The sequence below is a fragment of the Penicillium cataractarum genome, assembly GCF_028827025.1.
Source record: "Penicillium cataractarum strain IBT 29864 chromosome Unknown utg000002l, whole genome shotgun sequence".
Classification (NCBI taxonomy): domain Eukaryota; kingdom Fungi; phylum Ascomycota; class Eurotiomycetes; order Eurotiales; family Aspergillaceae; genus Penicillium; species Penicillium cataractarum.
The window spans coordinates 2785254-2812212 of record NW_026622738.1 but is presented as its reverse complement, the minus strand read 5'-3'; the positions used below and the strand labels follow the sequence as shown (position 1 = coordinate 2812212).

At 48.3% G+C, this 26959-nt stretch overlaps 11 protein-coding genes across 11 annotated transcripts; 7 read left to right on the top strand and 4 right to left on the bottom strand.

The window, feature by feature from the left end:
- Positions 1-679: 679 nt before the first annotated feature.
- On the top strand, positions 680-3753 carry N7496_003095 (uncharacterized protein; the record flags this gene model as incomplete). The annotated part of the gene is made up of 5 exons (XM_056696026.1): positions 680-897; positions 948-1055; positions 1106-1332; positions 1388-2120; positions 2190-3753. 5 exons carry the CDS (start codon positions 680-682, stop codon positions 3751-3753), a joined length of 2850 nt encoding a protein of 949 aa, XP_056558238.1.
- A 2218-nt stretch (positions 3754-5971) lies between these two features.
- N7496_003094 (uncharacterized protein) lies at positions 5972-7523 on the top strand (the record flags this gene model as incomplete). The annotated part of the gene is made up of 5 exons (XM_056696025.1): positions 5972-6009; positions 6030-6408; positions 6527-6679; positions 6710-6854; positions 7114-7523. The coding sequence occupies 5 exons, from the start codon at positions 5972-5974 to the stop codon at positions 7521-7523; spliced, it is 1125 nt and encodes a 374-aa protein (XP_056558237.1).
- A 758-nt stretch (positions 7524-8281) lies between these two features.
- N7496_003093 (MFS transporter) lies at positions 8282-9973 on the bottom strand (the record flags this gene model as incomplete). The annotated part of the gene is made up of 1 exon (XM_056696024.1): positions 8282-9973. The coding sequence occupies one exon, from the start codon at positions 9971-9973 to the stop codon at positions 8282-8284; it is 1692 nt and encodes a 563-aa protein (XP_056558236.1).
- A 1036-nt stretch (positions 9974-11009) lies between these two features.
- N7496_003092 (uncharacterized protein) lies at positions 11010-11495 on the top strand (the record flags this gene model as incomplete). Its single annotated transcript, XM_056696023.1, has 1 exon — positions 11010-11495. One exon carries the CDS (start codon positions 11010-11012, stop codon positions 11493-11495), a length of 486 nt encoding a protein of 161 aa, XP_056558235.1.
- A 919-nt stretch (positions 11496-12414) lies between these two features.
- On the top strand, positions 12415-13437 carry N7496_003091 (uncharacterized protein; the record flags this gene model as incomplete). Its single annotated transcript, XM_056696022.1, has 1 exon — positions 12415-13437. One exon carries the CDS (start codon positions 12415-12417, stop codon positions 13435-13437), a length of 1023 nt encoding a protein of 340 aa, XP_056558234.1.
- Positions 13438-13878: 441 nt separating this feature from the next.
- On the bottom strand, positions 13879-14556 carry N7496_003090 (lysoplasmalogenase; the record flags this gene model as incomplete). The annotated part of the gene is made up of 1 exon (XM_056696021.1): positions 13879-14556. One exon carries the CDS (start codon positions 14554-14556, stop codon positions 13879-13881), a length of 678 nt encoding a protein of 225 aa, XP_056558233.1.
- A 497-nt stretch (positions 14557-15053) lies between these two features.
- On the bottom strand, positions 15054-16787 carry N7496_003089 (MFS sugar transporter; the record flags this gene model as incomplete). The annotated part of the gene is made up of 4 exons (XM_056696020.1): positions 15054-15437; positions 15509-15764; positions 15829-16213; positions 16307-16787. The coding sequence occupies 4 exons, from the start codon at positions 16785-16787 to the stop codon at positions 15054-15056; spliced, it is 1506 nt and encodes a 501-aa protein (XP_056558232.1).
- Positions 16788-17484: 697 nt separating this feature from the next.
- Positions 17485-19290, top strand: N7496_003088 (glycoside hydrolase family 3 protein; the record flags this gene model as incomplete). Its single annotated transcript, XM_056696019.1, has 1 exon — positions 17485-19290. The coding sequence occupies one exon, from the start codon at positions 17485-17487 to the stop codon at positions 19288-19290; it is 1806 nt and encodes a 601-aa protein (XP_056558231.1).
- A 376-nt stretch (positions 19291-19666) lies between these two features.
- Positions 19667-21115, bottom strand: N7496_003087 (UPF0075 domain protein; the record flags this gene model as incomplete). Its single annotated transcript, XM_056696018.1, has 3 exons — positions 19667-20833; positions 20889-20963; positions 21032-21115. The coding sequence occupies 3 exons, from the start codon at positions 21113-21115 to the stop codon at positions 19667-19669; spliced, it is 1326 nt and encodes a 441-aa protein (XP_056558230.1).
- Positions 21116-21479: 364 nt separating this feature from the next.
- Positions 21480-23724, top strand: N7496_003086 (putative MFS sugar transporter; the record flags this gene model as incomplete). The annotated part of the gene is made up of 9 exons (XM_056696017.1): positions 21480-21598; positions 21660-22063; positions 22175-22264; positions 22327-22736; positions 22795-22986; positions 23041-23135; positions 23191-23347; positions 23404-23464; positions 23519-23724. 9 exons carry the CDS (start codon positions 21480-21482, stop codon positions 23722-23724), a joined length of 1734 nt encoding a protein of 577 aa, XP_056558229.1.
- A 575-nt stretch (positions 23725-24299) lies between these two features.
- N7496_003085 (putative C6 transcription factor) lies at positions 24300-26587 on the top strand (the record flags this gene model as incomplete). The annotated part of the gene is made up of 6 exons (XM_056696016.1): positions 24300-24342; positions 24450-24888; positions 24949-25366; positions 25417-26028; positions 26082-26173; positions 26230-26587. The coding sequence occupies 6 exons, from the start codon at positions 24300-24302 to the stop codon at positions 26585-26587; spliced, it is 1962 nt and encodes a 653-aa protein (XP_056558228.1).
- Positions 26588-26959: the final 372 nt, after the last annotated feature.

The following is a 26959-nucleotide window of genomic DNA, read 5'->3' as shown; positions in this document are numbered from 1 at the left end:
CGGGGCTTGAGATGGCCAGTGCGCTAGAATCAAGGGATCCATTCCTGTCAACAAGAGGAAACTGGTCTAGATTTCTGGTATTTTCTCTTGGTTACTCAAGATTGATAACTCTTCTTCATGCTAATACCCGACTCACCGCGTCTGCCGCGTCTGTTCTGCCATCCAAGTACAATTGTTCCTTCCCTTGTATACCACCCTACCCTTTACCCCTCTCTCCGAGTCTCCGCAGTCAAGCAACGCAGATCGTTGCTCTTTTTTCTGCTGCTGCATCCTAATCAGCGACTCGCGATTTCAAGACTCCGTGGAGATCTTCCCCCTCTCCGCAACTCAGCGTTGCTACCGTTGCTTTCTTCCCCGCGCGGGAGGTCCCACCGATGCCTTGGCGAGGTTGAGCTTGTACTTCAAGTGCAGGCAAACAATATGTCACGACCGCAGGCCTGGCATCACGATTGATTACCACAACACGGGTCGCCAAATTTCCGTTCTCCACCAGGTTGACTGAATTATCCGTTCTACATTAGGTTGCCTGGATCGTCCTTTTTCCATTGGGTGAATTGCTGGTATTTTGCCGACGCTGAGGCCGAGGATCTCGCAGCATAAATCGAGTGGATTGCCCCAGCCCCGATCGAGATACCGGCCGTGTTCAGCTCAAGGGAGAATTCCAGTGTAGGACGAAGCAATGCATTTACACAAACATCTGGCATTGGCTGCACTGCCAGCGACTCTTCATCCTGCGCTGGCTCAAAAGGTTGTCGACCTGGCTGGTGATGGCTGGACGGTCAGCAGCAAAGCCTTGAATATCTCGGTTCCCGGTAAACTCCCCTCGCAGGTGCATCTGGATCTTTTTGCTGGAAAGGCCATCGGTAAGTTCCTCTATTGCCTTGCGCCAAAGACACAGTGACTAACTAGTGGTAGATGATCCGTCAGTTCATACTTCGACTGCCAAGTGTCCAAACTAACCCACAGTCTCACAGGTACCACGGTCTGAACGACTTTAACCAGCGCTGGATCTGCAACAACAATTGGACATATACCAGTCATCCCCTACATAATTTGTAAGACATCTCATGAAATTGATCTATGGACTGTACTGACCGTACTCTAGGTCTACGAAAGCGAAGTCATCCTGGCTTGTCTTCAATGGCTTGGACACCTTCACAACAATTGAGGTCTGCGGACAAATCGTCGGTACGACCGATAACCAATTTCGCCAGTACACGTTCGACATCTCTGGAGCTCTTAAAAGCTGCAAGGGAGACCCGACTCTGGACTTGAACTTCGGTAGTGCCCCGGAGATCGCGAATGCAATTGCCAGTGACCCAAGCTCTGAAAGTATGTGCGTCTCACGACCTCGTAAACTATCATCGTTTATTCTGACACTTGCTAGAATGGCCATATGGCCCGCAGCAGATCTACGAATTCCCAAACCGATGGTACATCCGCAAAGAGCAATCTGATTTTGGATGGGACTGGGGCCCCGCGTTTGCTCCTGCCGGTCCTTGGAGAGATGCATACCTCGTACAATTTGAGAATGAAGAAAGCATTTACGTTTTGAACACTGATCTGGATATTTTCCGCAAGGGGCAAATCAATCATGTTGCTCCCGATCAAACCCAGCCATGGGTAGTGAATGCGAGTATTGACTTCCTCGGATCGCTTCCGAAAAAGCCATCCATGACCATTGAGATCAAAGATGTCGAGTCTGGGAAGATTCTAAAATCAGGTCCACTTGAAAGTATTTCGGTCTCTGGCGGCGCGATCTCGGGAAGCATCACTATCGATGCTGATGCGCCAAACTTGTGGTGGCCGACTGGTCTAGGCAAGCAGAACCTGTACGATGCGACGATCTCTGTCCAGGATAGCAAGCACCATTCCTTAGCAGATGTTACCAAGCGTACTGGGTTCAGGACTATATTCCTCAACCGACTCAACATTACGGAGGATCAGCTTGCTCAGGGTATTGCGCCCGGTGCAAATTGGCATTTCGAAGTCAATGGGCAAGAATTCTACGCCAAGGGATCGAATTTCATTCCCCCAGATGCGTTTTGGCCGCGAGTTACTGAAGAAAAGATGCAACGACTATTCAATGCGGTTGTTGAGGGAAATCAGAACATGTTGCGGTAAGTTTGCCCACAATATCTATCTTTTCTTGACAATGACATACATCCATGCTAACCTTTATTTTCCAGTGTATGGGCCTCAGGCGCCTATCTCCCTGATTTTATCTACGATATTGCTGATGAGCAAGGAGTCCTGCTTTGGAGCGAATTCCAATTCAGCGATGCTCTCTACCCATCTGATGACAAATTCCTCGAAAATGTCGCTGCTGAAGTCTCGTACAACGTGAGACGACTTAATCACCACCCATCGTTGGCCCTTTGGGCTGGTGGAAATGAACTTGAAAGCTTGGAGCTGCCTATCGTCAAGGGAGCTGCGCCTGATAAATACGCTTTCTATGTTGGGGAGTACGAAAAGCTCTTCATCAGCTTGATTTTGCCTCTTGTCTATGAGAACTCACGCTCGATCCCTTACATGCCTAGCAGCACAAATAATGGCTTCCTCTACGTCAATCTGTCTGCTCCGGTCCCGATGGCCGAACGCTACGACAATACAACAGCCGGCCACTACTACTCAGACACTGATCACTACAACTATGATAGTAGTGTTGCATTTGATTTTGGCAGTTATCCAGTGGGACGATTTGCCAACGAATTCGGCTACCACAGCATGCCCAGTCTACAAAGCTGGCAACAGGCGATCGATCCTGAAGACCTCCATTTCAACAGCAGCACCGTTGTTCTTCGCAACCATCATTATCCCCCTGGGACTACCGACACTCACAACCTCAGAAACTCGTCAAAAGGCATGGGTGAGATGACAATGGCCGTCGAGCGCTACTATCCCATCCCTCACAAAAAGGACTCGGTTCAGCAATTCAGCGCCTGGTGCCATGCTACCCAGCTGTTCCAAGCCGACATGTACAAATCCGAGATCATTTTCTACCGCCGAGGAAGTGGTATGCCTGAACGCCAGCTTGGCTCTCTCTATTGGCAATTAGAGGACATCTGGCAGGCACCAACTTGGGCGGGTATTGAGTATGATGGTCGTTGGAAGGTTCTCCATTATGTGGCCCGCGATATATACCAGCCCATTATTGTTTCTCCATTCTGGAACTATACAAGTGGGGATTTGTCCGTCTACGTGACATCTGATCTATGGGAAACTGCACGTGGAACTGTGAACTTCACTTGGGTGGATTTGACAGGAAAGCCTATCCCAGGAAATGCTGGTACGCCGCAGAGCCGGCAGTTTACAGTGGGTGGGCTCAACACCACGAAGGTCTATGAGGCGAACACCGCAAAACTGTCTATCCCCGATAAGACAGACGCGGTCCTCGTCCTCTCGTTGATTGCCCATGGTCGCATGCCCAACTCAGAGTCTGTTTCCACCTTTGTCCATCGTGAAAAGGTCACTACCGTCTTCCCCAACAAGCTCTCCCTTGTGGATCCAAAGCTTGAACTTTCTCATGATTCGTCAAGCAACACATTCACGGTGGAAGCCAAAGGAGGCGTTTCATTATACACTTGGCTAGACTATCCTGCTGGTGTTGTTGGGTACTTTGACGATAATGCCTTCACCTTGGTTCCAGGAGAGAAGAAGACGGTCCGCTTTACTGTCCAGAAAGATGAGACTGGTGGGAAGTGGGCTCAAGGTGTCACTGTCCAAAGCTTGTGGGATCAGACAACAGATTGAGCCAACATACTTCCTAGAAGTATAAGAACCAGAGATGCGAGAGTGCGGGCTGCCTTAGCTTCAGACAGGCATTGGCGAAGGAAGGGACCACCAGAGCATCATAGAGAATGGAAAGGCAAGATGAGATTGAATAGGCTGACAGGTCTATCCATTGGAATGAGCAATCAAGTTTCCATGGGAGAATACAGTTTTACTTTAATGAGGAAAAGGGGCAAGAAATGCGAATTGCACAACAGAAGGACAAAGTTCTGCTATTCATGAACGTAGACTCAGTGTAATATTCAGTAAAAACTGTAAGAATCTATGAAGCAACCTAGAAATCTAAACAGCGAGCTGCGGTAGCGACTCCGCGACCTAAAGCAACTTAAGCTGAGTGTTGCGAGCCGTTCTCTATATCTACATTTATACACATAGCAATACTGATTTGTCCTGATACTTCTGACAAATACTAACAACCAAAATGGGTGAGAGGACTAGTAAGGTACATGAGCGTGGGCACCGCCACAGTTGATAAGCGTAGCATTTAGATGCTCGAAGAAATACATGATTTGTATTGAGAGCTAACAACAACATTGATTGATACTCAGACATGCCATCGACTCTTCCTTTAAAAATGGTTTAGTTGACCCCGGTGACGACCTCTACTGTTAGATCTTTTGGCCACACAGGTTGGTCAATACCGTTGCCACGAGTACCAACGTTGTATTTGAGGTCAACATCATTGCCTGGGAATTGAGCGATTGGTTTCACTACAATAAATGTACCGTTCATGTTTTTGGCCACCCGAGGCTTAAAAAACTCAGGCTTGAACAAAGTTTCTTGATTATGTTGGTATAAGCTTCGAAGTATGGCAGGAAGCAGATGTTGCATGGTATGATAGTGTCGGAAAGTGATCGAGTCGTGTCTGCTCCACACTTCGTTCCAAATATCTTCATCATATATACCACATGAGCGAACAAGCTATTAGGAATAGTAATTTAGCGAGATCTAGAAGTTGAGAACTTAATGAGCAGATTCTAAGGAAAGAAAGTCGATATGAGTAAGAAATGAATCTTACGTCCACGCTATAACTACTACCGTTCTTTAAGCGTCGAATAAGGGCCTCTAAAATAGCTATAGACCCGAGGGCTCCCGTACTAGTGAATACTATTAGCCGTAGTTATCTAGGATAATACTCTTTAACGTACTAGTAGTCGGAGTTAGGGAAAACGGGGGTCACGGCTTTATCATGCCCTATCGCTTACGTATATACTCGCGAGACACCGTAACACTATTAAAATAGGTTTAGACACTTGATAAAACCAAGAGTAAACACATATTATGATTTATCTATACCGTATCACTGATCTACTACCAACCACTACGATAGACCCATAGCCTATACCATCCGTAACAGTTCTCCCACATATATATGATTCTACGGGGGCGATCCTTCACTAGATTAAAGATAGCTTATCGCCCGAACCTAAGTCTTTCTATCACTCCTAGGCGATATACGTCTATAATAATATCCGCCTTACGGATTAGCTCACGTAGCTTCTCCGCGTCGGCCTCGTTCTTTAAATCAAGATAGGTATTCCACTTCCCCTAATTTAAGTCCTAGTGAACGACAGCCATATCTACCACTTTAGGCGACACCACCCGCATAACACTAGCTCCCATTTCAGTAAGAGAACGTGTGATAGTAGGACCTACGATAACTCTCGTTAAACCAATAACCTTAAGGCCCGCAAGAGGTCTCTTTAGTAACGAAGGAACAGAAGAGTATTCTAGCCACCAACTCGGCGACTAGGCCGATTTTTGATCCTTAAAAATTTCATATAATTCAACATTAGCATATACCTTACTATAGTCAGTGGCAATAAACTTATTAGCAGTGTATACGATAGTTCCTAAGGTTCAAGCTTCCTCGCTCTGGAGCTCGTCAAGCTTACCAGAGTCATACTAAGCCACAACATTACTAATTCTCTCTACCACGGCCTCGTATATATCGTTTTCTTCGCTATATAGAGGCAGATCGAGACTTTCTAGTGCAGAATCCGGATTGATATTTCCATAAAGATAGTAAAACCGGCCATCTTTCGTTTTGTAGATGTTGGTGGCAAGGCTACGATACAGACCCTTACTCAAGTCTCAATCGATCACATAGATCCTTTCATCTACAATTGAAGCCGTTGCTAATTCCACCATCTCTTTGCAAAGTTCAATCTAGCGAACCATGCCGTGGAATTTAAGAATTCCACAGGTCCCGGCTGGGTTCTAACAGCATAGGATAGGCTCCAACAGACTCTCGAGATTGCTACGGAGAAACGCATTAAGATCGTGATCAACGGAGGTGCCATCAACCCAAGAGGACTAGCCGAGGAAACACACAAATTAGTCAAGGAAAAAGCACTTAACTTAACCGTCGCCTATGTTAACGGAGACAACATCATCCACAAAGCTCATCGTATCCTAGCCGACATCAACTCTGGTGCTCTCGCCCACCTAGATAGTCACAATGAGAACATCCATCTAGCAAAGGACTCCTTAGATTTCTTGGATCACCCGGAAACTATACCGGTGGTCTACGCAAATGCTTATCTTAGCTATCGTGCCATCACGGCCGGTCTTGACCAAGGCGCAGATATCATTATCTGCGGGCGTGTGGCTAATGTATCCCCCGTCATCGCCACCGCTACCTAGTGACATAACTAGCAGGAGTCCGACCTAGACTACCTAGCTAGAGCCCTTATCTACGGGTATCTCATCGAATGTTCTATATACATGATAGGCGCAAACTTCTCGGGTACTTTCCGCTATCCTCCAGAAACCTTTCTCAGAAACCTTTCTCAGACTTAGCCTATCGATCGTGGAGATAGTTAGTAGCGATAACTACGTCGTGACGAAGCACGAGGGCCTTAATGCCATTATCACACTAGATACCGTGAAATATCAACTTCTCTATGAACTTTAGGGAAACCTCTATTTAAATAGTGATATTAAGGCAGATATTACGCACATCAAAGTTAAAGAAGAGACGACTAACCGGGTTTATGTCTTAGGTATCAAGGGATACCTTCCTCCTGCGACTACTAAGTTAGCTATCTTCCATAAAGGGGGTTATTAGTGTAAGATACTATTAAACGCGATTAGATATACAACGAGTCACAAATAGGATATACAGGAGGCTCAAATTCGGGATAAACTAAATAAGTGGGGTGACAGCCCAGTTAGATATACTTAACTTCCAGCGGCTTAGTGTTATAGAGAATATAACCTTTCAGCTTGCTTCTACTACTTATCTACGGATATTTACTTAAGCTAAAGACTCAAATATTCTCGCCCCCGTACCAGCCGCGTAGCAGTTCTATACCATAGCTCACTTTGCTAGCATACACTGCACCCTTAAGATACGAACTGTCATTACAAGCACGTTCCTCGGCTTCTTCCCTACCAAGATCCGGGAGTCTAAGCTTACAGACGCCATCGACATTTTCGGCCGTGATTCTGTTCAAAGCCCTACGCGCACTATAGTTAGTCCACCCAAGTCAACCGAACCATTGAAGGATAGGGATAATTATGACGCGCCTAGGGCAACGTCACTCGCCAGCTTCGGTGTGACTGTCAATAGGCCGCTCGGGGATCTTACCCTTGGAAGATCGGGCGATAAAGGTGGCAATGTCAATATAGGTCTGTACGTACAAACGGATGAGCAGTGGAGGTGGTTCCGGTCTTTCATGACTCGAGCAAAGTTGCAAGAGTTGATAGGCGCAGACTGGCAGGATTAGCATTTCATCGAGCGTGTAGAGATGCCCGAGATTCGCGCTGTTGACTTCGTCGTTTATGGGCCGCTTAGTAGAGTTGCGTGTATCTCGAAGCTTCTGGGCGGATTCAGGAAGGGATTTAAGGAGTTCATCCGTGATGTTCATGTCCCTATCCCCAAAATTTTGCTTCGAGATGTAACACCTCTGGGTTGGGCAGCGTGATTACCATTCATACTACAAGGTATATACTAAGATCGAAAAAAATGGGCCAATCGCACTTCATCATCGATGTTTCAGGAATAGACTGTACTGCAAAATCCTCTCTATAAGCTAGATGATGACGAATTAATTTTCGTTCAATCGATCATCTCAGAGGTTGATGATCGACGAGCAAGACCTGGCCCTACCAAATACGTGGTTCACTTTGGCTATGATCGTATTAATTGGTTGCATCGCACATTCGCCTTTCGTCTGAACCCAATATCATAGTTAGATTCATAGGCCCCTCGGTATCTAATGCTCCTGTTCTATGACAGCATACGCTATATGCTGCGGGAGCCGATCATTTCCCGAGTCCGTAGTTTTACCGCCGCCTAGATTAACTACAAATAGTATGTTCTTAGTAATTAAAGACAATAATATTCGTTAGTTAGTTAGGACCCTCCATGAAGTATGTAATATATCGTGCTTCAACACACTCTTGTTCTAAATATATCCCCTAAGTCTATCTTTCATTCACTCCCACCAACCACCAGCAAGTCTATTTCCAAAATCGTCACTTTTTAATTCCGCGTCAACTTTGCACGAAGCTTTGCTCCAAACATATAAAAGACGTAGGGAATAAACACCATGCCAACTCCGATAAATGCAAGCAACCAAGAGGCCCACTGAAGCCCAAGGCGGTCATACATCTGGGTAGTAAACAATGGGAAAGCAGCACCACCTCCGGATCGCAAGAACACTTTGGCCGCCAAAGCAGAAGCAGCATATTTCTGATAGGAGTCGATGATGTAGTTGTTCACAGAGTAATAGCACAGAACCATCCCGTATCCGAAGGCAATAACAGAGGAAGCGGGACCAACCCAGATGATATGCTTGAAAGAAGTGGCACCCAGCAGGAAGAAAGCAATTGGGATAAATGGAGCTCCAATCAGGGCTCCAATCAGTCGATCTTCTGGGGTGGGTGTTCGCGTGTCATAGATTCGCTTGAATTGCTTCTCGATGATGGGGGTCGTCAACAGTGAGAACCCGGCGCCTATCAAGATAGGGATGAACATCAAGCCGATCTGACCGTCATTGTAGCCATAAAGCTTCCCGAAGATGACTGGGTAAGCGAAGAAAAATGCATACAACATGGCGTAGATAAGGACAATGTACATGCACATTAGATCGAGAACTGGCTCAGTCATGATCATTGTGATCGGGCGGATCAGACTCGTGCGAGCGATATCGCGCAGAGTGAGCTTATTTTGTTCTTGCTCCGTGATGATGTTTGGGTTGCCGGTTTCCTTTCGAAGCTTGGCTGCTCGTCGCTTAAGAATGACAGGTGCATAAGTCTCGGGGATCAAGCCGACCATAATCATGATTGCGCCGGCGAACGCCATGTTTGTCCAGAAGAACAGATCCAATCTGCCACTTCCAACATTGATCCAACCAGTAACGATGGGACCGACGACAGGTCCACAGTATGGAGCAGCGGCGAAATAGGCGATAGCCATGCCCCGCTCCTCGGTGCTCCAAATGTCGGCAATGGTACCTCCAGCCAGAGATAACCCAGAACTGGAGAAGACACCACACAGAAACCGACACACAAGGAGTCCTCCAATATTAGGTGAGAGCGCACATGGGATGTTAAAAATGACATAAAGCGCCAGCGAAATAATGTAAACGGGCCTGCGACCGATGATTTCAGACAAGGGAGACCAAAGCAATGGGCCGACCGCGAAGCCGCAAACCATGATTGAACAAGTCAAGATGGCAACTTCCAATGAGACATTGTACTTTTCCTGGATCAATCCCAGACCTCCCGTGACGATTGATGAGCCATATGCAATGCACACGACCAATGCTGATGCAACCAGCGTAATGTACCATCGATAAACACGGGACCAGTTGTGGGGGTGCTCAGGATCTCCGATAGTAAAAGTAACATATTCAGTACCCTTGCCGGACCCTTTTTCTGGGTCAATAGGAATGTCGTTATGTCTTGTGGCCGCGGTAGATGTAGAGGCTCGAGATCGAACTTGTTCTAATGTAGCTTGTGGAACAAGACCAGTGCTAGTTTCGATGACATATTCTTCGGGGAACAATGGGTTTTCCGTCCGTCCAACTTCAGGGTAGTTGTAGTCCAAGGGTGCGGGGTGCTCCGAGATTCCCACATTACGAAGGGTCTCTCGTGTCTCGACCCTGGTCAGGTGCAATGGCTGCACTGGCTCGGGAGCTTCTTGGGACTCGGGTATCGTTGATGCAGTCATGGTGAAAAGTCAAGGATCTTGGATGAATTATGAATAGTGAATGTATCTGAAGAACAGGCAAATAGGTAGGAGATACATCTGTTCTTATAAGCTTGAGAAGCTTCATAGATATTGATGTGATAGTAAATAATGGCGCATGGCCGAATGATCTCCGAGATAGATCCCTATCACGCAAAGTTTGATATCGTGCATCATGAAATTTGATAGGTCTCGTTGATCCTTTCGAAGCTTGCTAAAACCTACCTTGCGTTACTTTTCGCACATAGCTCGGTGAAACCGTGCCGCATCGAGGGGCGAAACTCGGCATACTATCGGCACCGAGATAAAGCCGACCAAAATATGGATCTGCTCGGCATGACAACACCGGTCGCTTTCATAGGGCTGAAAAATGACGCATGCGAAGGTTTAAGAGCACATCATAGACTAAGAAGTATTTTTCTCACTCAAATATCTTCCTTTGACCGATCGTTCATGTGGTCGATTTAGACTGTTGTCAAGTTCCGAAGTTGAAGAGCCTTATCACCTCGATATATTGACCCAATGGTGAGTATCATATGCAGCCCCTAACATATGCTCCAATACTCCTCAATACAGCGATATAGACGTTTGTCTGTCAGATATTGAATCATATCTTCTGCACATCCTTCTTTAACATGAAGCCTTCTATCTTAATCCTCTCAACCAACAGGACAAACGTATCCCCCAGTGTGAATAGGAGAGCCGAAGTTAACGATCAGATCAAACAAAGACATCGATGATACTGTACAATACATAAGACGACCGCCTAGTCTACCATACTGCCAGCAGCCCCGTTAGCAGTTCTCCCACTATACTATGTATCCACCATCGGTGTATGTTGACATTGTTGACATTTTCCTTCTAAAGAATACAAGGACAACCCATTTCAAAGGTCGTACCATGCCATCGCTGTGTCAAAAAAGGCTTGGCTGATGAGTACCAGAGCCCGCCCAACTCACCGATAAACAATTATCAAAAGCAAAGTAACGGCTCCCCTATGCTTGACGCTCCTCCCACAATGAGCCTTTCTGCAACAGAGCAACCTCCGGTGCATGGAGGTACTGATGCTACAGTGTTGCCCACCGCTATCGATTACTCGATGTTCACGAGTTCAGGCAACTGGCCGTTCGCCTCTGCTTGGCAGAATTTCTTGATGGAAGAGGCTATACAGCCTCTACCGTCAACGGCCGTTAATACCTTGCATGACGGTCATAACGCATGGGATGCATTGCCTGCACTACCCAATATGTGGGACAAGCCGGATGCTAGAAGTCCAACAATGATGGACTCCCAGCACGCCAGTCTCGCGAGTCCTGGGTCCTGCACCAGTGGATCAAGTGAGACACCCGCTGTCTTGGCCGGGGGAATTCGAGCTACAGCCGCATTTGACAATTCATTCTGGAATTCGATCGTCATGCCCGATGGCCACTCCCAGGGCAGGGCACTCTCAGAATTCCTCTTCGCCCCCAAAATCACCCAGTCGCTCCCATTCCTCCCTCAATAATCGCCCAGTGTACGGCCATAGTTTCTTCTACCCCAGACCCGCGAGCGTCTCCTTGAGTTGGTAATTGGAAAGTATCCCAAAGAGAACCTCCTATAGATTCTGTCTGACCCCCCCCCCCCCCACTAGAGGCGCTTCAAGTTTCTGTGGAGACCTATCTCCGCTTCCATGCTTCACTTCACACCGGATAGATTCACTTCCTGACATGGGATTGTAATAAACTGCGCACGGAGTTGCTCGCTGCTGTTGTGGCCGCTGGTGCGTGTGTCATGCCCGTCCGTGAGGTACAGCAGTTTGGAGCTACGCTCGCCTATATAGTAAAGAAGCTATTGGCACCCAGGTAAATACATGCCGCACCTTAGGTAATGATATTTCAGATCCACTAATTGGGTACTATTAGTGGGACAAGGACCTCATATAATCATCTCGTGTACATTCGCAAGGTCTCCAACTCCTCCAGTCCTATTGTGAGTTTCCAGATGGCTCTGGATATATATTCGCTCTTGACTTCATTAACATACGACGTGACTTGCAGTGGTTGTGTTGTCAACGTGGTTCTGGACAGGATTGGGGCGCAAGATGCGCCTCTCGGAAAAATTGGAGATGTCGCTCGTTATTGTAAGGCTCCTGCTTTTTTCCTTTTCCTTTTGAGGACTCTATTATGTCTCATCGTACCATGCTTTTTGAACTAAACCCAACTATTTAGGTAGTGCCAGTATTCTCGGCGTGGCTACTACACCCCTATCGCCCCCATGCAGGCGACTCCGATGTTATGGTAGAAGAAAGGTGGCATAGGTGGGCAGAGCAAGAGGCATTAAAAATGTAATAGTATCCAAACTCCACTGCTTTTAGAACCCTGCGACTGACGAAATCTCTCCTCCGGCTAGTACATGCTTTCTTCATCCATGACGCGCAGATGAGCATGATGCACCTTATAAACCCGCTCATGTCCGTATCCGAGTTGGAACTCCCACTATATTCCGCAGAGAGTGTCTGGACCGCGCTGCGCGCGGTCCAGTGGAAGGAAGAATTCATGAACGAAGCAGGTCAATCCACCTGCGTAGCTGATTCTCGTCCTGCATCTCTTATCTCCTGCGTGCGGCAAGCTTTATCCCGACACCTAAGCCGCTCATCTACCACCACATCACTAATCTTGTACGGTCTCTGGTCTCACGTATGGAGCTGTCGACAAAACCACGATCTCATGTCCAATGGACTTGACATGCCATCCGAGGGGCTTCCAGTCTCTTCTGAGGTGAATGACCTCGCGAATACTATACAGGCCATCCCTGTCACGAAGAGCGACAGTACAGAAACGGACCCACAGCTCCCCATGATCTCCGCATTCCTCTCCCTCGCCTTATATACCCCGCTCCCCGCGCTGCAGAAATTCCTAGGTAGATATGGAGACCAAGAAGCGCAAGATGCTGCACCACTTCTTCATGATTGGATGCTCAGCCGAAATAGTCGATACGCATTAGACTACGCCGCTCGGATATTACATTCAGCACATCATACGAAGACGCCATGTTTACATGGATTCTCCGCCTACGCGGTGTATACGGCCGGGCTGGCTTTATTCTGCTATGGTGTTATCGTGACAACACGAACGAGGAGAACGCATATTGGTAATAACGCGCTGAACTCCACACAAACTCTGGATTCTAGTCCTACCACCTGGCTGGGTGAAATGGATGATAACGCGCAAGCGCAGCAGGTATTCCTTGCCTCGGGCTATGGAGTTCCAGCTATACGACTCCAGAGCGTGGCCTCTGTTGCGTACGTTCACCAGCCTGAATCTATCAGTGCACTCGTTACGAGCATTTTCACCCGGCAGGGTACGCTAACACTCGACGAGATGCCTGGGTTTACCGAGAGCTTGGTTCGAATCTTGCAGTCTCTGGCTAATTCCGCTGTGAGACGGGAGGTCGACTTGGGTGGGTAGTTGGCTATCAGGCAGTCAGGCTACGAGTAAATATCAGCACACTAAAAGAGAGGAGTTTTGCCAAAGAGCATTCTATCTCGACCATTACGACCCGGATTGAAGCCATACTCCCTGAGTATATTCAAATCGCGTTTGGTGAGCGATGAATCGTCTCACCCGCTGATTAGTCTCCGACTGTGGACGTAATGGTACGTGTTCCCGTCGTCCCGCATACATATCGGACGCACAAGAGAGATTTATCGACCGGTCGCTCCTTAAACAACAATTTTGTCATTTGATTTTCATGGTACACATTCTCTGTTTCTCTATCTCCGTGTGTGTTTGTGTGTCCGAAGGCACCGTCTACACAAAGCTTTGTTTATCTAGAATATTAACACCAGCCTTGCATCTCGACATATGCCTGGAATGATAATTTCTCATCCGTTATAGAACTTTGTATCGTTAAGCTTCCACTGTTCCGGCGATCACCATTTGGGCCCAGAAATAAAGCCCATAGCCCATAAGTATCTCGAGGACTCCACGGCTCTTGGACCTAGAAGATCTCCCGAAAGCATTCTTGGCAACGAAAAGGTCGCTTACAACAAACATAGCAGCTCCCAAAGCTCGCGAGTGTAACCAGTGGGATGGAACCACCGATGGTGACGTTGAAGTAGCCGCAGCAAACATTGTAGCAATAATCACAGCATAAACAGCCACCAGTGGTCTCATCTCTGGAGCAATATGAAGGTCCAGTACATTGGTCTTGAGTGAGGAACGGGGCGGGGGATAAATAACACCCAACCATTTACCAGCGCCCAGAGTCCCTACGAACGTAGCAGCAAAAGCCGTCGAGGAGATCTCACGAGAGTTCTGGAGGAAGGCCGCAGTATAGGCTATATGAGCCACTGCGAAGGCGACGATACCGAGCTGAAAAGATATGGATACTTTTCCTTGCTCTTCTACTTTACCGCGAGTTGAGGCTTTGCTGTCCAAGGCATAGAATTCACGGTGCGAAGGAATAAGAAAAAAGTCGCCTAGCAAGGAAAAGCTAAGACCGATGGTGATGAGACGGCGATATTCTGACCACTCTGTGGATGGTAAAAACAATGGGCTGCTAAGTAAGGCAATCGAAGAGAGCATTTTGAAAATTGCCGTACCCGTGTGTGACCTGGATTGCCATTCCGAGAAAACTAATAAGGGTAGCGAACCCAGGAGGAGAGAGGTCGAGATCGAGATTGACATATTTAAGAATATGTGAAAATGCGAAACAAGATAACGTGAAAGAGATATTTCGAGAGCCTTTGAAGAAAAGGTCAATTGGTTAGTTACGTTCAGCCTTTGATGATTAAGTAGCTTTCTTGGCGGCTAGCCGCGGCCCTCAATACCTGCGCTTGTGAAACCGAGGTCTAATCTATTTTGGCCTTGTAGAAGTACTTGATGAGACGTATTAATAGAGTCTGCAGGGGCTATCTTTTTGGTTGTTTCACCACTTTGGTTAGATGAGAGTTTGTGTTGAATTCGCGAAATTCATAGTTGCCCCAACAGGTACTTAAAATCAAGACAGTATGCACGAGAAGAACTGATCATGGGACTTGTCGCCATTAATTTGTGCGCATTTATCAGGTTAGCTTGACTCATTAGATATTCTCATTGTGCGCAAAGCTAGCTTCCTTGACCTGAATCTCGTTATTAACAGCTTTAGTCTTGTCACCTTCGCCATCGAAAACGATTGTCATCTCCTCCAGCGTATATGCCCTGGTTTCCGGATACCGGAAGTATACGGCAATTAACCATAGGAGCTGAACGGCGATGAAAATCACATAATATCTCCACTGGATGGCCGCAAGAGCAATAGGATTGACAAATATATTGAAGAGCCCTGCTGCTGAAGTCGACCATAGGCAAATCGCAACGCCTCGGGCCCTGAATGAGAATGGCCAGATCTCGGCAGTATATGCGATGACGAGCGGGGTGAAACCGATATCGAAGCCCCCGAAGAATATGAACAGAAATGGGATGACCTAGTCTGAGTCAGCAGTTCGTAGGAAACATGGACGTGTACGTTAAACCACGACTCCGAATTTATACGTACAGCTGTGCCCACTGCTTTGGTGCCATGATTTGCAAATTCAGCAGATAGAGCGGTAATGATAACGTAGCTTAGCAGCATAATGATACCGGAGCTGAAGAAGAGCTTTCGTCGACCGATGTTATCGACCATCAAAGCGGCCCCAACGGACATAAAGAGGTTCCAGACATTCAAGAATCCATTGAGAAGGGTTTGCTGAGTGACAGAAGTTATCCCAACCGTGCTCAGGATAAGTGATAGATAAAAGGAAACGACTCCACTATAGATATTCTCCGGCTTTAGTATATTCATCTCCTATATCCGCGTGATAAGGGGTGACTTACTTGCCGACCCATTGACCGAATACCCCAAGCGTGATCGTGATAAACATACGGCGTCTATTACCTTTTGTTCGGACCATATCACCGTATGTGGTTGTTCTCATCGCCTCGAGCTCCGTCAAAATCGATTGCTTTATCTCATTTATCTCGAATAGGACCCGTGGATCATCGAGGGGTCCGCCAGCATGGTATTTTGCAATGATTGCCTGAGCCTCATCTGATCGATCATTGGCCACCAGCCATCGAGGAGATTCCGGTGCGAAGATGGTGCCCGAGAGAGCTAGAATAGGAATGGCTATTTGGAGAAGGGAAGGGATTCGCCATGCCCAGGATCCCTCCATATTTCGTACACCATAGGTGACCCAGGCCGCTATGACGCTTCCCACATCTTCGAGTATATGTCATTAGCTGCTTTTTTTTCTTTACTTTTTCTTTCAATTGATTCAGAGTTGAGGGAAAGGGGGAAGGGGTAGGTCCCTACAAAACTGGCAGTTGTATAATGCGGTACACTTCGCTCGATGGGACGGGTATGCGATCTCGGTAATAAGGACCGCCGAGGCGGCGAACCATGCCGTGGAGATACCGATGAAGAGTCGACCGACAATGAAAGTGCCAGGTGAGTGTGCGCTAGCTTGAACACCGGCCCCTATAATTGAGAACAAGATCCCAACCCAAAGACTCACCCGCCTACCCAGTCGATCGGAAACCCATGCTTGGGCTGGTAAAAACACCAAGGAACCAATGGTAGGTAAGGCATTGATGAATCCCAGCCACGTTCCAACTGGATAATTCATGAATATCTGCCACTGGGTTAAGGTTTGCAAGCAGTTCATTAAAGACCCGTCGTATCCTTGAGAGCCCGAATACATGAGAAGAGAAAGGATGATGAGGTTCAGTTTGACAAGATGGGGGCGTGCCATACCATGGCCGGTTGGAGACGGAAATTGACTATAATCCGCCATCATTAGATGTTTAGTTAGGTTTAGGCGTGTGAGATAACAAACATGTCCAGTCTCTTCAACCCCATGCCTTGCAATTCGGGGCTTCACGTTCATCGCTGCAATGTAATTGATGGCACTTGATAGGAATGATTCTACCACCTCCGTAGCGGGCAAATTTCTTGTGGAATGACTAGCTTATATGGACGTTTTGCACTTCAAACTCCATAGTTCACATCCATTTACCAAGTGTCAGAAAAGGATTTGATGATAATGCGGGGTACCTATACTTCCCCGGAATTCATACATTCCAGGGGGCATAGAGCCAGTCAGCTTGGAGTATCAGCTCGCTTAGAGCGTCAGATTGCTCCGGATTACCTCCGGATATGAATTACAGTAGGCTGAATGCTGCGCAATGTGTCGCTTAAATCTATGAAGAAATTAAAGCTTGGTTAATACAGGCTAATCCTTCCACGGGATTAATTCATCATGGACCAATGCTTGCAATATCCATTTACATACCGTAGCTCTAGTTCAGAGCCACTAAAGAAGTGGATCGTCCATGGAAGTCAGCGAACACGCAACTCCGATGTGCCGACCGTTTCAGGGCCGTCTGCGCCTTTCGTAAAAAGATGAAATACCTCGAAGGCACCTGGCAGCTTCTAACAACACGCAGTGGTAGCAATCATTTCTCCATAATTGCAGATCTTATTACTTTACAATGGCCTCCTCTAACAACGAATCTTCTCCTCTCTATAAGGACCCATTGCAAATAATCAACCGAAGAGTCTCGGACTTATTAAGCCGCATGTCTTTGGCCGAAAAGGCCGGACAGTTGTTCCATACTATGATCACTATGGGCCCGGATGGCACATTAGCTGGTCCAAATCCGTATCTCCATACACGCGATACGAAGGAAATGATCACTGAGCAATTCATATCCCATTTCAACCTTGTTGGCCCTATCGTCGATCCATCAGATGCCGCAAAATTCAACAATGCACTCCAGGCATGTGCTAGAGAGACCCGCATGGGCATCCCCATTACCCTCTCTACAGATCCAAGAAATCATTTCTCCGAGCATCTCGGCACTAGATTCAAAGCAGGAGCTATGAGTCTCTGGCCTGAACCTCTCGGGTTTGCAGCAACTCGGGATATATCCCTTGTTGAACGATTTGCCGATATCGCCCGACAAGAGTATCTCGCGATGGGTCTTCGACAGGCACTCCATCCCCAAATTGACCTATGCACCGAATATCGCTGGATTCGTACGAACGCAACATTTGGCGAAGACGCACATCTCACTGGAGAGATCGTACAGGCTTATATTCGGGGCTTCCAAGGACCGAAAGATACGGGCGAAGTTAGATCTCAAAGTGTTTCAACTATGGCCAAACACTTTCCCGGGGGAGGGCCACAAATGAACGGAGAGGATTCTCACTTTGAATATGGACGTGAGCAAGTCTATCCCGGCAAGCAAATCGACTACCATTTGGAGCCTTTTAAGAAAGCCATTCAAGCTGGTGTCCGTGAAATCATGCCCTATTACAGCATGCCAGTTGGTACCGAATGGGAGGAAGTTGGTTTTGCATTTAACAAATCGGTGATAACAGACCTACTCCGACATGAGCTTGGGTTTGACGGCGTTGTTTGTACTGACTGGGGCTTGTTATCTGACGTTACACTTCTTGGACAAGAAATGCCTGCTAGAGCGTGGGGGTGTGAGCATCTTACCAACCTTGGAAAAGCATATAGAGTCCTTGAAGCCGGTTGCGATCAATTTGGAGGTGAATGCTGCCCAGAGGTCATTTTGGCTTTGGTAGAAAAGAATTTGATCCCTGAAAGTCGCATCGACGAGTCTGTCAAGCGGATCTTGCGCGACAAGTTTACTCTAGGTCTCTTCGATACCCCTTTCGTTGACATCGACGCCGCAGGCCAGATTGTTGGACAACCACTATGGCAACAGGAAGGCGAACTAGCTCAACGAAGATGTTACACTTTGCTTGAGAACAAGGCCAACATTCTCCCCTTGCCACGCAAGTTATCAGACAAACGTATCTATATCGAGGGCATCGATCCTGTCGTGGTGCAGACACGGGGTCTGAAAGTCTCGCCATCAATTGAAGGTGCAGATATAGCTCTTCTGCGGCTCCGATGCCCTTATGAGAACCGACCAGGCGGGTTTGAGAAGCTATTCCATGCCGGACCACTCGAATACTCTGCAGAGGAAAAGGAACGCCAGGCCGACATTTTTCGAAAGTGCCCAGCTACAATAGTCGACATGTACTTGGATCGTCCAGCCGTTATGCCAGAGATAATTCGCCAGGCGGATGCGGTTTTTGCAAGCTTTGGTAGTAGTGACGATGCATTCCTTGACGTTGTCTTCGGTATGGCGCAGCCTGAGGGTAAACTCCCTTTTGACCTTCCAAGCTCGATGCGGGCCGTTGCCAACAGCCGCGAGAATGTGCCCTTTGACACTGAAGATCCACTATTCAAATTCGGATTCGGGCTTCGATACACCCGGTAGCCCAGTGGAATCTTACAGTTAGATAGCTCAATAGGAAATTAAAACAGCCTAAAGTCGTACAGATCAGGACTGGGTAGATCAACTAAGACCAATGGGAGATGGGAGCCCTTCTTCGCTCGCTCGATTAATCCACACCTTTTCCCTTCTGCTATCACCCGTATTTTATTTTATTTTATTTCTTCTTCAGCTGTTGGATTTTGTCATCCAGTGCAGGACGTATACAGTCTGTTCTGTATTTCATCGCTACTTCAAGGGTAGGAAGAAGCCAATTGCCCATAGCGAAACAATAAAAATATGAAACTCTTGGCCCCTGAAAATGCATAGCAAGGCTCCCGATGACGGACTCCCAAGCGCTCTACTAGACATCACTGTTCCCCTACCACTTGTTGTCGAAAGCTTCCCCACTTACATAGTTGACCAAGTCCTTCACGGGCGGAAGATGATCGTGACCGGCCCCAAAAAGCATACCCTGACGTAGAACTTTGCGATAGTTCTTTCCAGGTGCCACTTTGCCCAGAACATATTCCTGACGAGTCTCAACGCGAGTTGGAACAGGGATGGAGCGACCTACTACGGCTTCCATACCCTGCCAAGCAAACGTGATCGCTTCCTTCGCACCACCAGGAATGCCAGCGGCATCCAGCATAAATATCTTTGTTTTGGGATAGTTCTCTTGAATGAACGCTGAGATGTTAGGATTGAAGGCTCCGCCACCGCACATAAAGATCTCATCTATCTCGAGATCCTTTGGGGCATAACGACGATAGTGGTCCACGATAGCCTGCGCAGTGACACGAGTGATGGTGGCAACGACGTCGTCCGGCTTCAGACCCTTGGCTTCTGCCTTGCGGATAAGTTCGTGAGCGAGTGTATCTCGAAAAACTTCCCGACCCGTGGTCTTGGGTGGTTCCAAAGCAAAGTATGGGTGGTTCAAAAAGTCATCCACAATCTCTTGGTCCACCGTACCCCGAGCACCCATCTCACCATCCTTGTCATATTCACGCTCTCCATTGGTGTAATGCCGCACCACGGCGTCGATAAAAACATTGCCTGGGCCCGTGTCAAAGTCGTAGCATTCATCGACCCCGCCATGTGTGTCTGGTGGAATGAAGCAAACGTTGGCAATCCCACCGATGTTCTGACACGCACGGAGCTTGGTGGGATGATGTAACAGCAGAGCATCGAAAAAGGCAATGAGCGGGGCCCCCTGGCGTCCTGCAGCTTGGTCACTCACGCGAAAGTCGGTTACCGTTGTGATACCAGTGCGAGACGCGAGAAAGCACCCCTCGGCCATTGTCAAAGCGCTCCGTGTCTCGCCTGGTTCCGGCATAGAAAGTAGCCATATCGTTTGGCCATGGGATCCGAGGACATCGATTGAATTGATCTCGACATGATAACCTTTGCAGAACTGATGCACGGCGGAAGCAAATGTTTCACCCAAGATGACATTCACCTCTGATAGTTCCGAAGGCGAGGTTTTATTATGCAAAATCATGTTCATTACACGTTTCTTGATGACTGGTTCAAGTGGGATTTCGCCATACTAGATGGTTTCTTGGTTAACCACGACTGACTCGCCGACCGGAATCACAAAGTACCTTTAGTAACTCGAAATGCATGGCAGAGGTTGGTGTCTCTTGACGAAACCGACAGAGCGCGCAATCAATGCCGTCCTGTTGATGTTAGTATTTGGACATAGTATATATCTGTAGACCAAAGTCCGTAATGGACATCAACGCACCATAGATGTACCACTGTTCAAGCCCAGGACCGTCAAGTCCAAGGGCTGATTAGGAAGGACATCTCCAGAGGATGTTGAGCCCATAGTGGCAGGGATGGTCGATACGAAGAGGGGTCGAATGAAGTACGGGACTTTTTAAACAAAGAAATGTCGGAGTGCCCTGTTGAAGCTGGCGATGAAATGATTTAAAACCCTGGGCCCAACCGACACCTGCGCACTTTCCAACGAAGTTCCATAGCCATCAGCGGGGGAAAAGGAACCTATTGTACATTACAGTAGATGTCCACCTAAAGTGCAGCTGCAGTCCAGCATTCCCGATTGCATCGTCACTTTCCCACTGTCCGTGCTTGAACCAGACCGCCTAAAGGGCTGACCGGCAAAACGGATATCTCGAGGCCAACGAGAGCCACTAATGCGAGAGACAGTCCACCCACAAGGCCAGTGCTAAATGGTTACGCGCCTGGGAAAGTGGTCCCTCCTCCCCGCGGTTCTCCAGAAGCTCCATCCCGGTTGGAAGAAAGCCCCGGTTGATCAACATCCCCCCGTCCCCATCACACCCTATCTAGAGTGGGACCCCTTTATAAGAAATTCACGGTCGCGTAGTAGTCGCGGCTAGCTGCATTCAAAGTGGGACGATGGTGGGATACACGTCTCTATGGAAACGGCTTTCGCCGCGTCAACTGAATGTCGCCATCCATGCCTTCTCCCTCATCTCGATCTTCTTCGAGGGCTATGACCAGGGTGTCATGGGCGGCGTCAACGCCGCGCCAACGTACGTGACAGAGGTTGGCATCGGCACGCCAGATGGGACTATCACCCACACCACGCATCAGGGTGGCATTGTTAGCGTCTATTATCTGGGCGCGATTTTCGGGTGCTTTGGCGGCGGATGGCTTGCCGATAGGATTGGACGCATCAATGGCCTCCTCGCTGGTTCGTTATTTGCACTTGTGGGCGGCGCACTGCAGGCGGCTGCCCAGAACTCGAACTTTATGATCTGCGCGCGAGTCGTGACGGGGATTGGCACTGGTGGTGAGTGACCCTTACTAGTGTGCATTAGCATGCCCCCCCCCCCCTTTAGCATGACCCCGGGGGCCAAACTAAGGGAGTTAGTGGATTTTATCTAAGTCTCGTGGCCAACAGCTTTAACTGGGATCACTCCTGTGCTGGTCTCTGAAACATCCTCGGCAAATCACCGGGGTGGATTTCTCGGCTACGTCTTTATTGCGAATTGTAAGTCGCCAATGCTGGCAGTCGATGGATATCCGTGAGCGTCTGAGGCTAACGGGTCACAGATCTAGGAATTTCGGTCGCCTACTGGATCTCGTTTGGACTTGCCTTTGTCGATAACGGGTATTCAGACGTTCGATGGCGATTCTTACTGGCGTTCCAGTGCTTTCCGGCACTGCTACTGGTGCTGTTTATCAAAATGCTGCCGGACAGCCCGCGTTATCTGGCTTCCGTTGGACGAAAGGAAGAAGCCCGTGATCTCTTGGTTCGGATCCGCGAGGGCCGTGCCACTCCAGAAGAGATCGATCGAGAATATCTTGAAATTATTACCACTGCGCGAGAGAGTAGACCTAGCTCTCCTGTGCAGTTTGCGAAGATCCTATTCGGAAAGGGGGGACGACCCGGTACGAATCTAGCCCGTCGGGCATGGCTATGTGTCTGGCTTCAGATCATGGCTTCGTGGACTGGTATCACGGTGAGTGGGCAAACCAATTCATTGAAACGAACAAATTCATATTGAGAGGTATTTTCAGGCTGTCACTGCATACTCTCCAGTTCTCCTCAAGCAGGCTGGATACAGTGATATCAAGCAGAACGGTCTCGCAGGCGGGATTAACACCATTGGCATCATTGGTACCATTATTAGTGCGCAGATCATCGATCTTTTAGGGCGCCGGGTGTGCTTGATGGGCGGTGCTGGCGTCCTATTCGCCGTGAATCTGATTGTAAGTTGGCCAACGTTCCTTAACGGTGACCCGACGTAGCTAACTCTCTGTCAGGCTGGGGCAGTATACGAAGGGTCACTCCACCATCCTGAAAAAGCGGCTCAATACGCGCCCGGAGCAGTCACAATGCTCTTCTTGTTTAATCTAGGGTAAATTGGGCCTACCGTGCCACATGGACCAGTAATGAAGACTAATTCTCTATAGGTATGCGGCTACCTGGGGTACCGTCGCCTTCTTATTGCCAACCGAGATCTTCCCCAGCGACTTGAGAGCACAAGGGAACGGTTTCGGTATCACTGGCTGGGCCCTTGGAGTTGGTATGACGACGCTTGTGAATCCGATCATGTTTGATAGCCTAAAGGTATGGCCCGGCTGATATCTCTGCCTTGGAGATATTGTGATGTTAACTTTGAACAGAGTCGTATCTACTTCCTATTTGCAGGCCTCAATCTACTTTGGATCCCGATTGTTTTCCTCTGTGAGAATCACTTATCCCAGTGTTTCAAATGTCTTGTCTAATTAAATTGGCTAGTCTATCCGGAAACACGCAACCGCTCCTTGGAATCGATTGAGGCACTATTCGCAACGCATAGTCCATTCTCCTGGAAAATGGAGCAAGCCTATAAACTCCACGGGGATGTTCTCGCCGAGCACGGGGTTTCTAAAGGGTCCTCTGAAGCTGGTCAGAGTGAATTGGTCTTTGCTGAAAAGGCAGAGCCGGAACATATCCAAGCTTGAAGCCTATAGTGGAGCCTTTATGTTTTTTTCACTGGATAGAACGCATTATAATCTCGACGGGCGCATGCAGGGACAACTGGGATAGAAGGAATATTGGGAACGTGATCACGATAGATATCAATTCAAGCGATATACATGCCAACTCATAACAGAGCTATTCTACCATCACTAGTACCATCCTTTATCAATGATGCTCCTCTAGTGGAGCCCCACACTCTCCGCGATCAAGTTGAAGGCCGCCGATTCGTCGCGCGCGACAGTCTATGACACCTTGCTGAGTCAGCCCAGCAGAGGCGCCAGCACGCTCTTGCGTGGGACAAGTCGTTTCTAGAAAAATCGTTAGACATTAGCGATCGGAGATGACTTTCAGGACCACCGGTTAAACTCCTCTCTGCTGCCGTTTTACCTTTCACCACCCTTCAGCCCTACCTTTGCGCGTCAACAACGCGATCTGCAAACCCCACGGAGACCCCAGAAATCCACCCCTCTCTTATCCGAGGCGGGATTTTCTCGCGGGAGGCATTTTCGCTACTAGAACCAAGCTTTTAAGCGCGTTGGCCTGAGCCGATGAATGGATGTCGCAAAAACCGCGAAAGCTTCAGCGCGTCTCCAAGGCCTGTATGTCTCCCCACATTCTCTCAGAATGCCCCTGCTCCACTTTCGATCTGTGCTTGGCAGATCTCCAGATATACGCGTTTAAGCAGCTTGCACTGACCGCTTACTAGGCGACTTCTGCAATCGGCGCAGCATCAAGTGCGGCAAGAGTGAAGACCCACTAGGCCGATGCCAAAACTGTGCAGACTTCGATGTTCCCTGTACCTATGATCGCCCTGCCAAAAGGCGAGGCGTCAAAGCTGGGGTCAAGGTGAACATGCGGGAGACGCCCGCTCCAGGAGTATCGGGAGACCCTACTCCGATCGGTCGAGTTCCTGCGCCAGAGAGGGCCTCCGGTTCATCTGCATCTAGGAGTTCAATGTATCAGGAAACGGCCTCCCAGCCATCTTTGACGGGGGATCCTTGGACCTCTTTCAACACGGGGTGGTCGACGACCGAAGGGTACGATGATGACGGTGCTCTCCGCAACTCCTGGAAAGCATTTGCTATCTCCAGTGATCAGCAGATCAGGAACCTTGTTCAGGTGTACTTTGAGATTGTCTACCCTATGTACGACTCGCCCAACCCCTTGTTTCCGTCATGTTTTGACTCGGCTAACCCGGACTCTAGATTCCCTCTTTTCCATAAACAGTCATTTATTGAAAGAATTAATAATCAAGAGCACCTCAGAAACCAAGGGCTATTTGCCTCCACCATGGCGGTATGTGCATTGGTTTCCGGGCGAGCGCGCGACGGCGCTTTATATTCCACCCGATGGCGCCGTGAAGAGCTCATTGAGCCCCCATCAGAAGCCTTTTACGCTGCGGCCAAGGATTCTTTTCCTAGAGACCTGGCTCTTGCAAAGGGGTTTAACTATATGCGAGCATGCGCAATACTCGCCATTGCTAGCATTCAAAATGGCCAGATCAAGAACTTGCAAAAGTATTCGGGAATGTATCACACTTTGACAACCATGGAAGGACTTCATGATGAGAAGCTATGGCCAAAGGATATCGGAACTATCGAGACCGAGGAACGACGGAGATTAGTATGTCTTTTGAGCTGGAGCTGCCCGTGCCTGACTAACCGATCGAACAGTTCTGGTCAATTTATACCTTGGATATCTACGCGAGCATTGTATGGGGAGGCATCATTCGATATCGCGAAGCCCATTCCCTCGTGCGGTACCCCAGCGAGGTGGATGACGAATTCATTACACCTCATGGCTACGGCTTGCCGCCGGTATCACCAGATTCTAGTACACTCAGCCATGGTGATACTCCGATTGTGTCTCGGCAACCGGTATCATGGATGCATGGCTGGAATTTTACAACTGATCTATATCGCATACTCGAACACGTGGTGGATGGTACTCGACGACGATTCTCTTCTGCCAACGGTACCACTGAAGTATGGTCTCTTTTCAGCCCGGCATCCATGTCAGAGCCGACCGTCATGGAGAGAGTTCATTCCATGTATGCTGCGCTGCCGCCGCAGTTCCGTGAGACGCCGCCAACAACGGGGGATATGAGTAAGGATCTGTTTGGCTTCCAGTCTGCCAATATTCAGGCGACCCTGCAGTTGCTCCGAATGGTTCTGTTATCTGCAGAGGAGATTGGGGTCGACCGGAAGTGTGATGTGGCTGGCGAGCTGCTGAGCGTATTTTCCAAAGTTCCAGTGGAATATCTGAAGGCGATCAGCTCACCCCTGGTAGGTTTCACTCCTGTTATAGAGCCTTTGTTCACCCGACTGACTCAAATTAGCTACATCACCTCGGCGGTATTGGGTACATTCTCGGTTCAGTCATGGAGGGAAGTCTGTCTGACGCATCTTATCAACGAGTACGGACATTGCTGTAAGCCAACCCTTCCCCAGCTTATCAACTGGACTCTCCTAACCCATCTTCCACAGACTTGAAATGGCAGACCTCCTCCACCGTCTCGAAACAGGCCTCCATCGCTCAGCAGGTGCCAGTCAACGACTACGCTCCCAAGTTGACCGAATCGACGGCTATATGCGCACATCCCGGCTAGTCAATTTCTCAGTACCGCCACCTCCTCCCAATGGCGCTTCCTCTATACAGGTCAATATCAAGCCGGAAGCAATGGTACCGCAAACCGTTTTTCCGCAATCCGATCCAACTCCGGTGGGCGCAAGTGTTGGGGATCAAATGATGCAGTTCCAGTTGCCCCCGGAGCTGCTGACAAATTGGCCGTGGCCTCTTGATAATTCTCATTCAGAGGGCTTTCTACCTTTGGCTTTTGAATAGTAGAAATGTGTGTGATGTATATTGAGTCGTGTTGGTGTTAATCTAGTGTGCACATAATAAAAATTCAGGTTTATATGACTTGTATGTCAAACCTAATAATGGAGCATGCTCCGAGTTTTCCTCCCAGGTTAAGACCCCTTGGGCTTAGATACTTCAATCACAGACTTGATTATCAGTGGAATGGAAATTTCCTTTTAGAGATGGATGTTGCTTAGTCCTTCCAGCGATTGGCTGTTTGCCGGAGATTTCCGATTAGAGGCCTATAAGGGTAGGCACTACAAGAGACTCCAGCGACACTACGACGCCTAATGAGAAACTTACCTTACGAGTAGCATATAGCATAATAGATCCGATGTCAGTATAATCCCTATC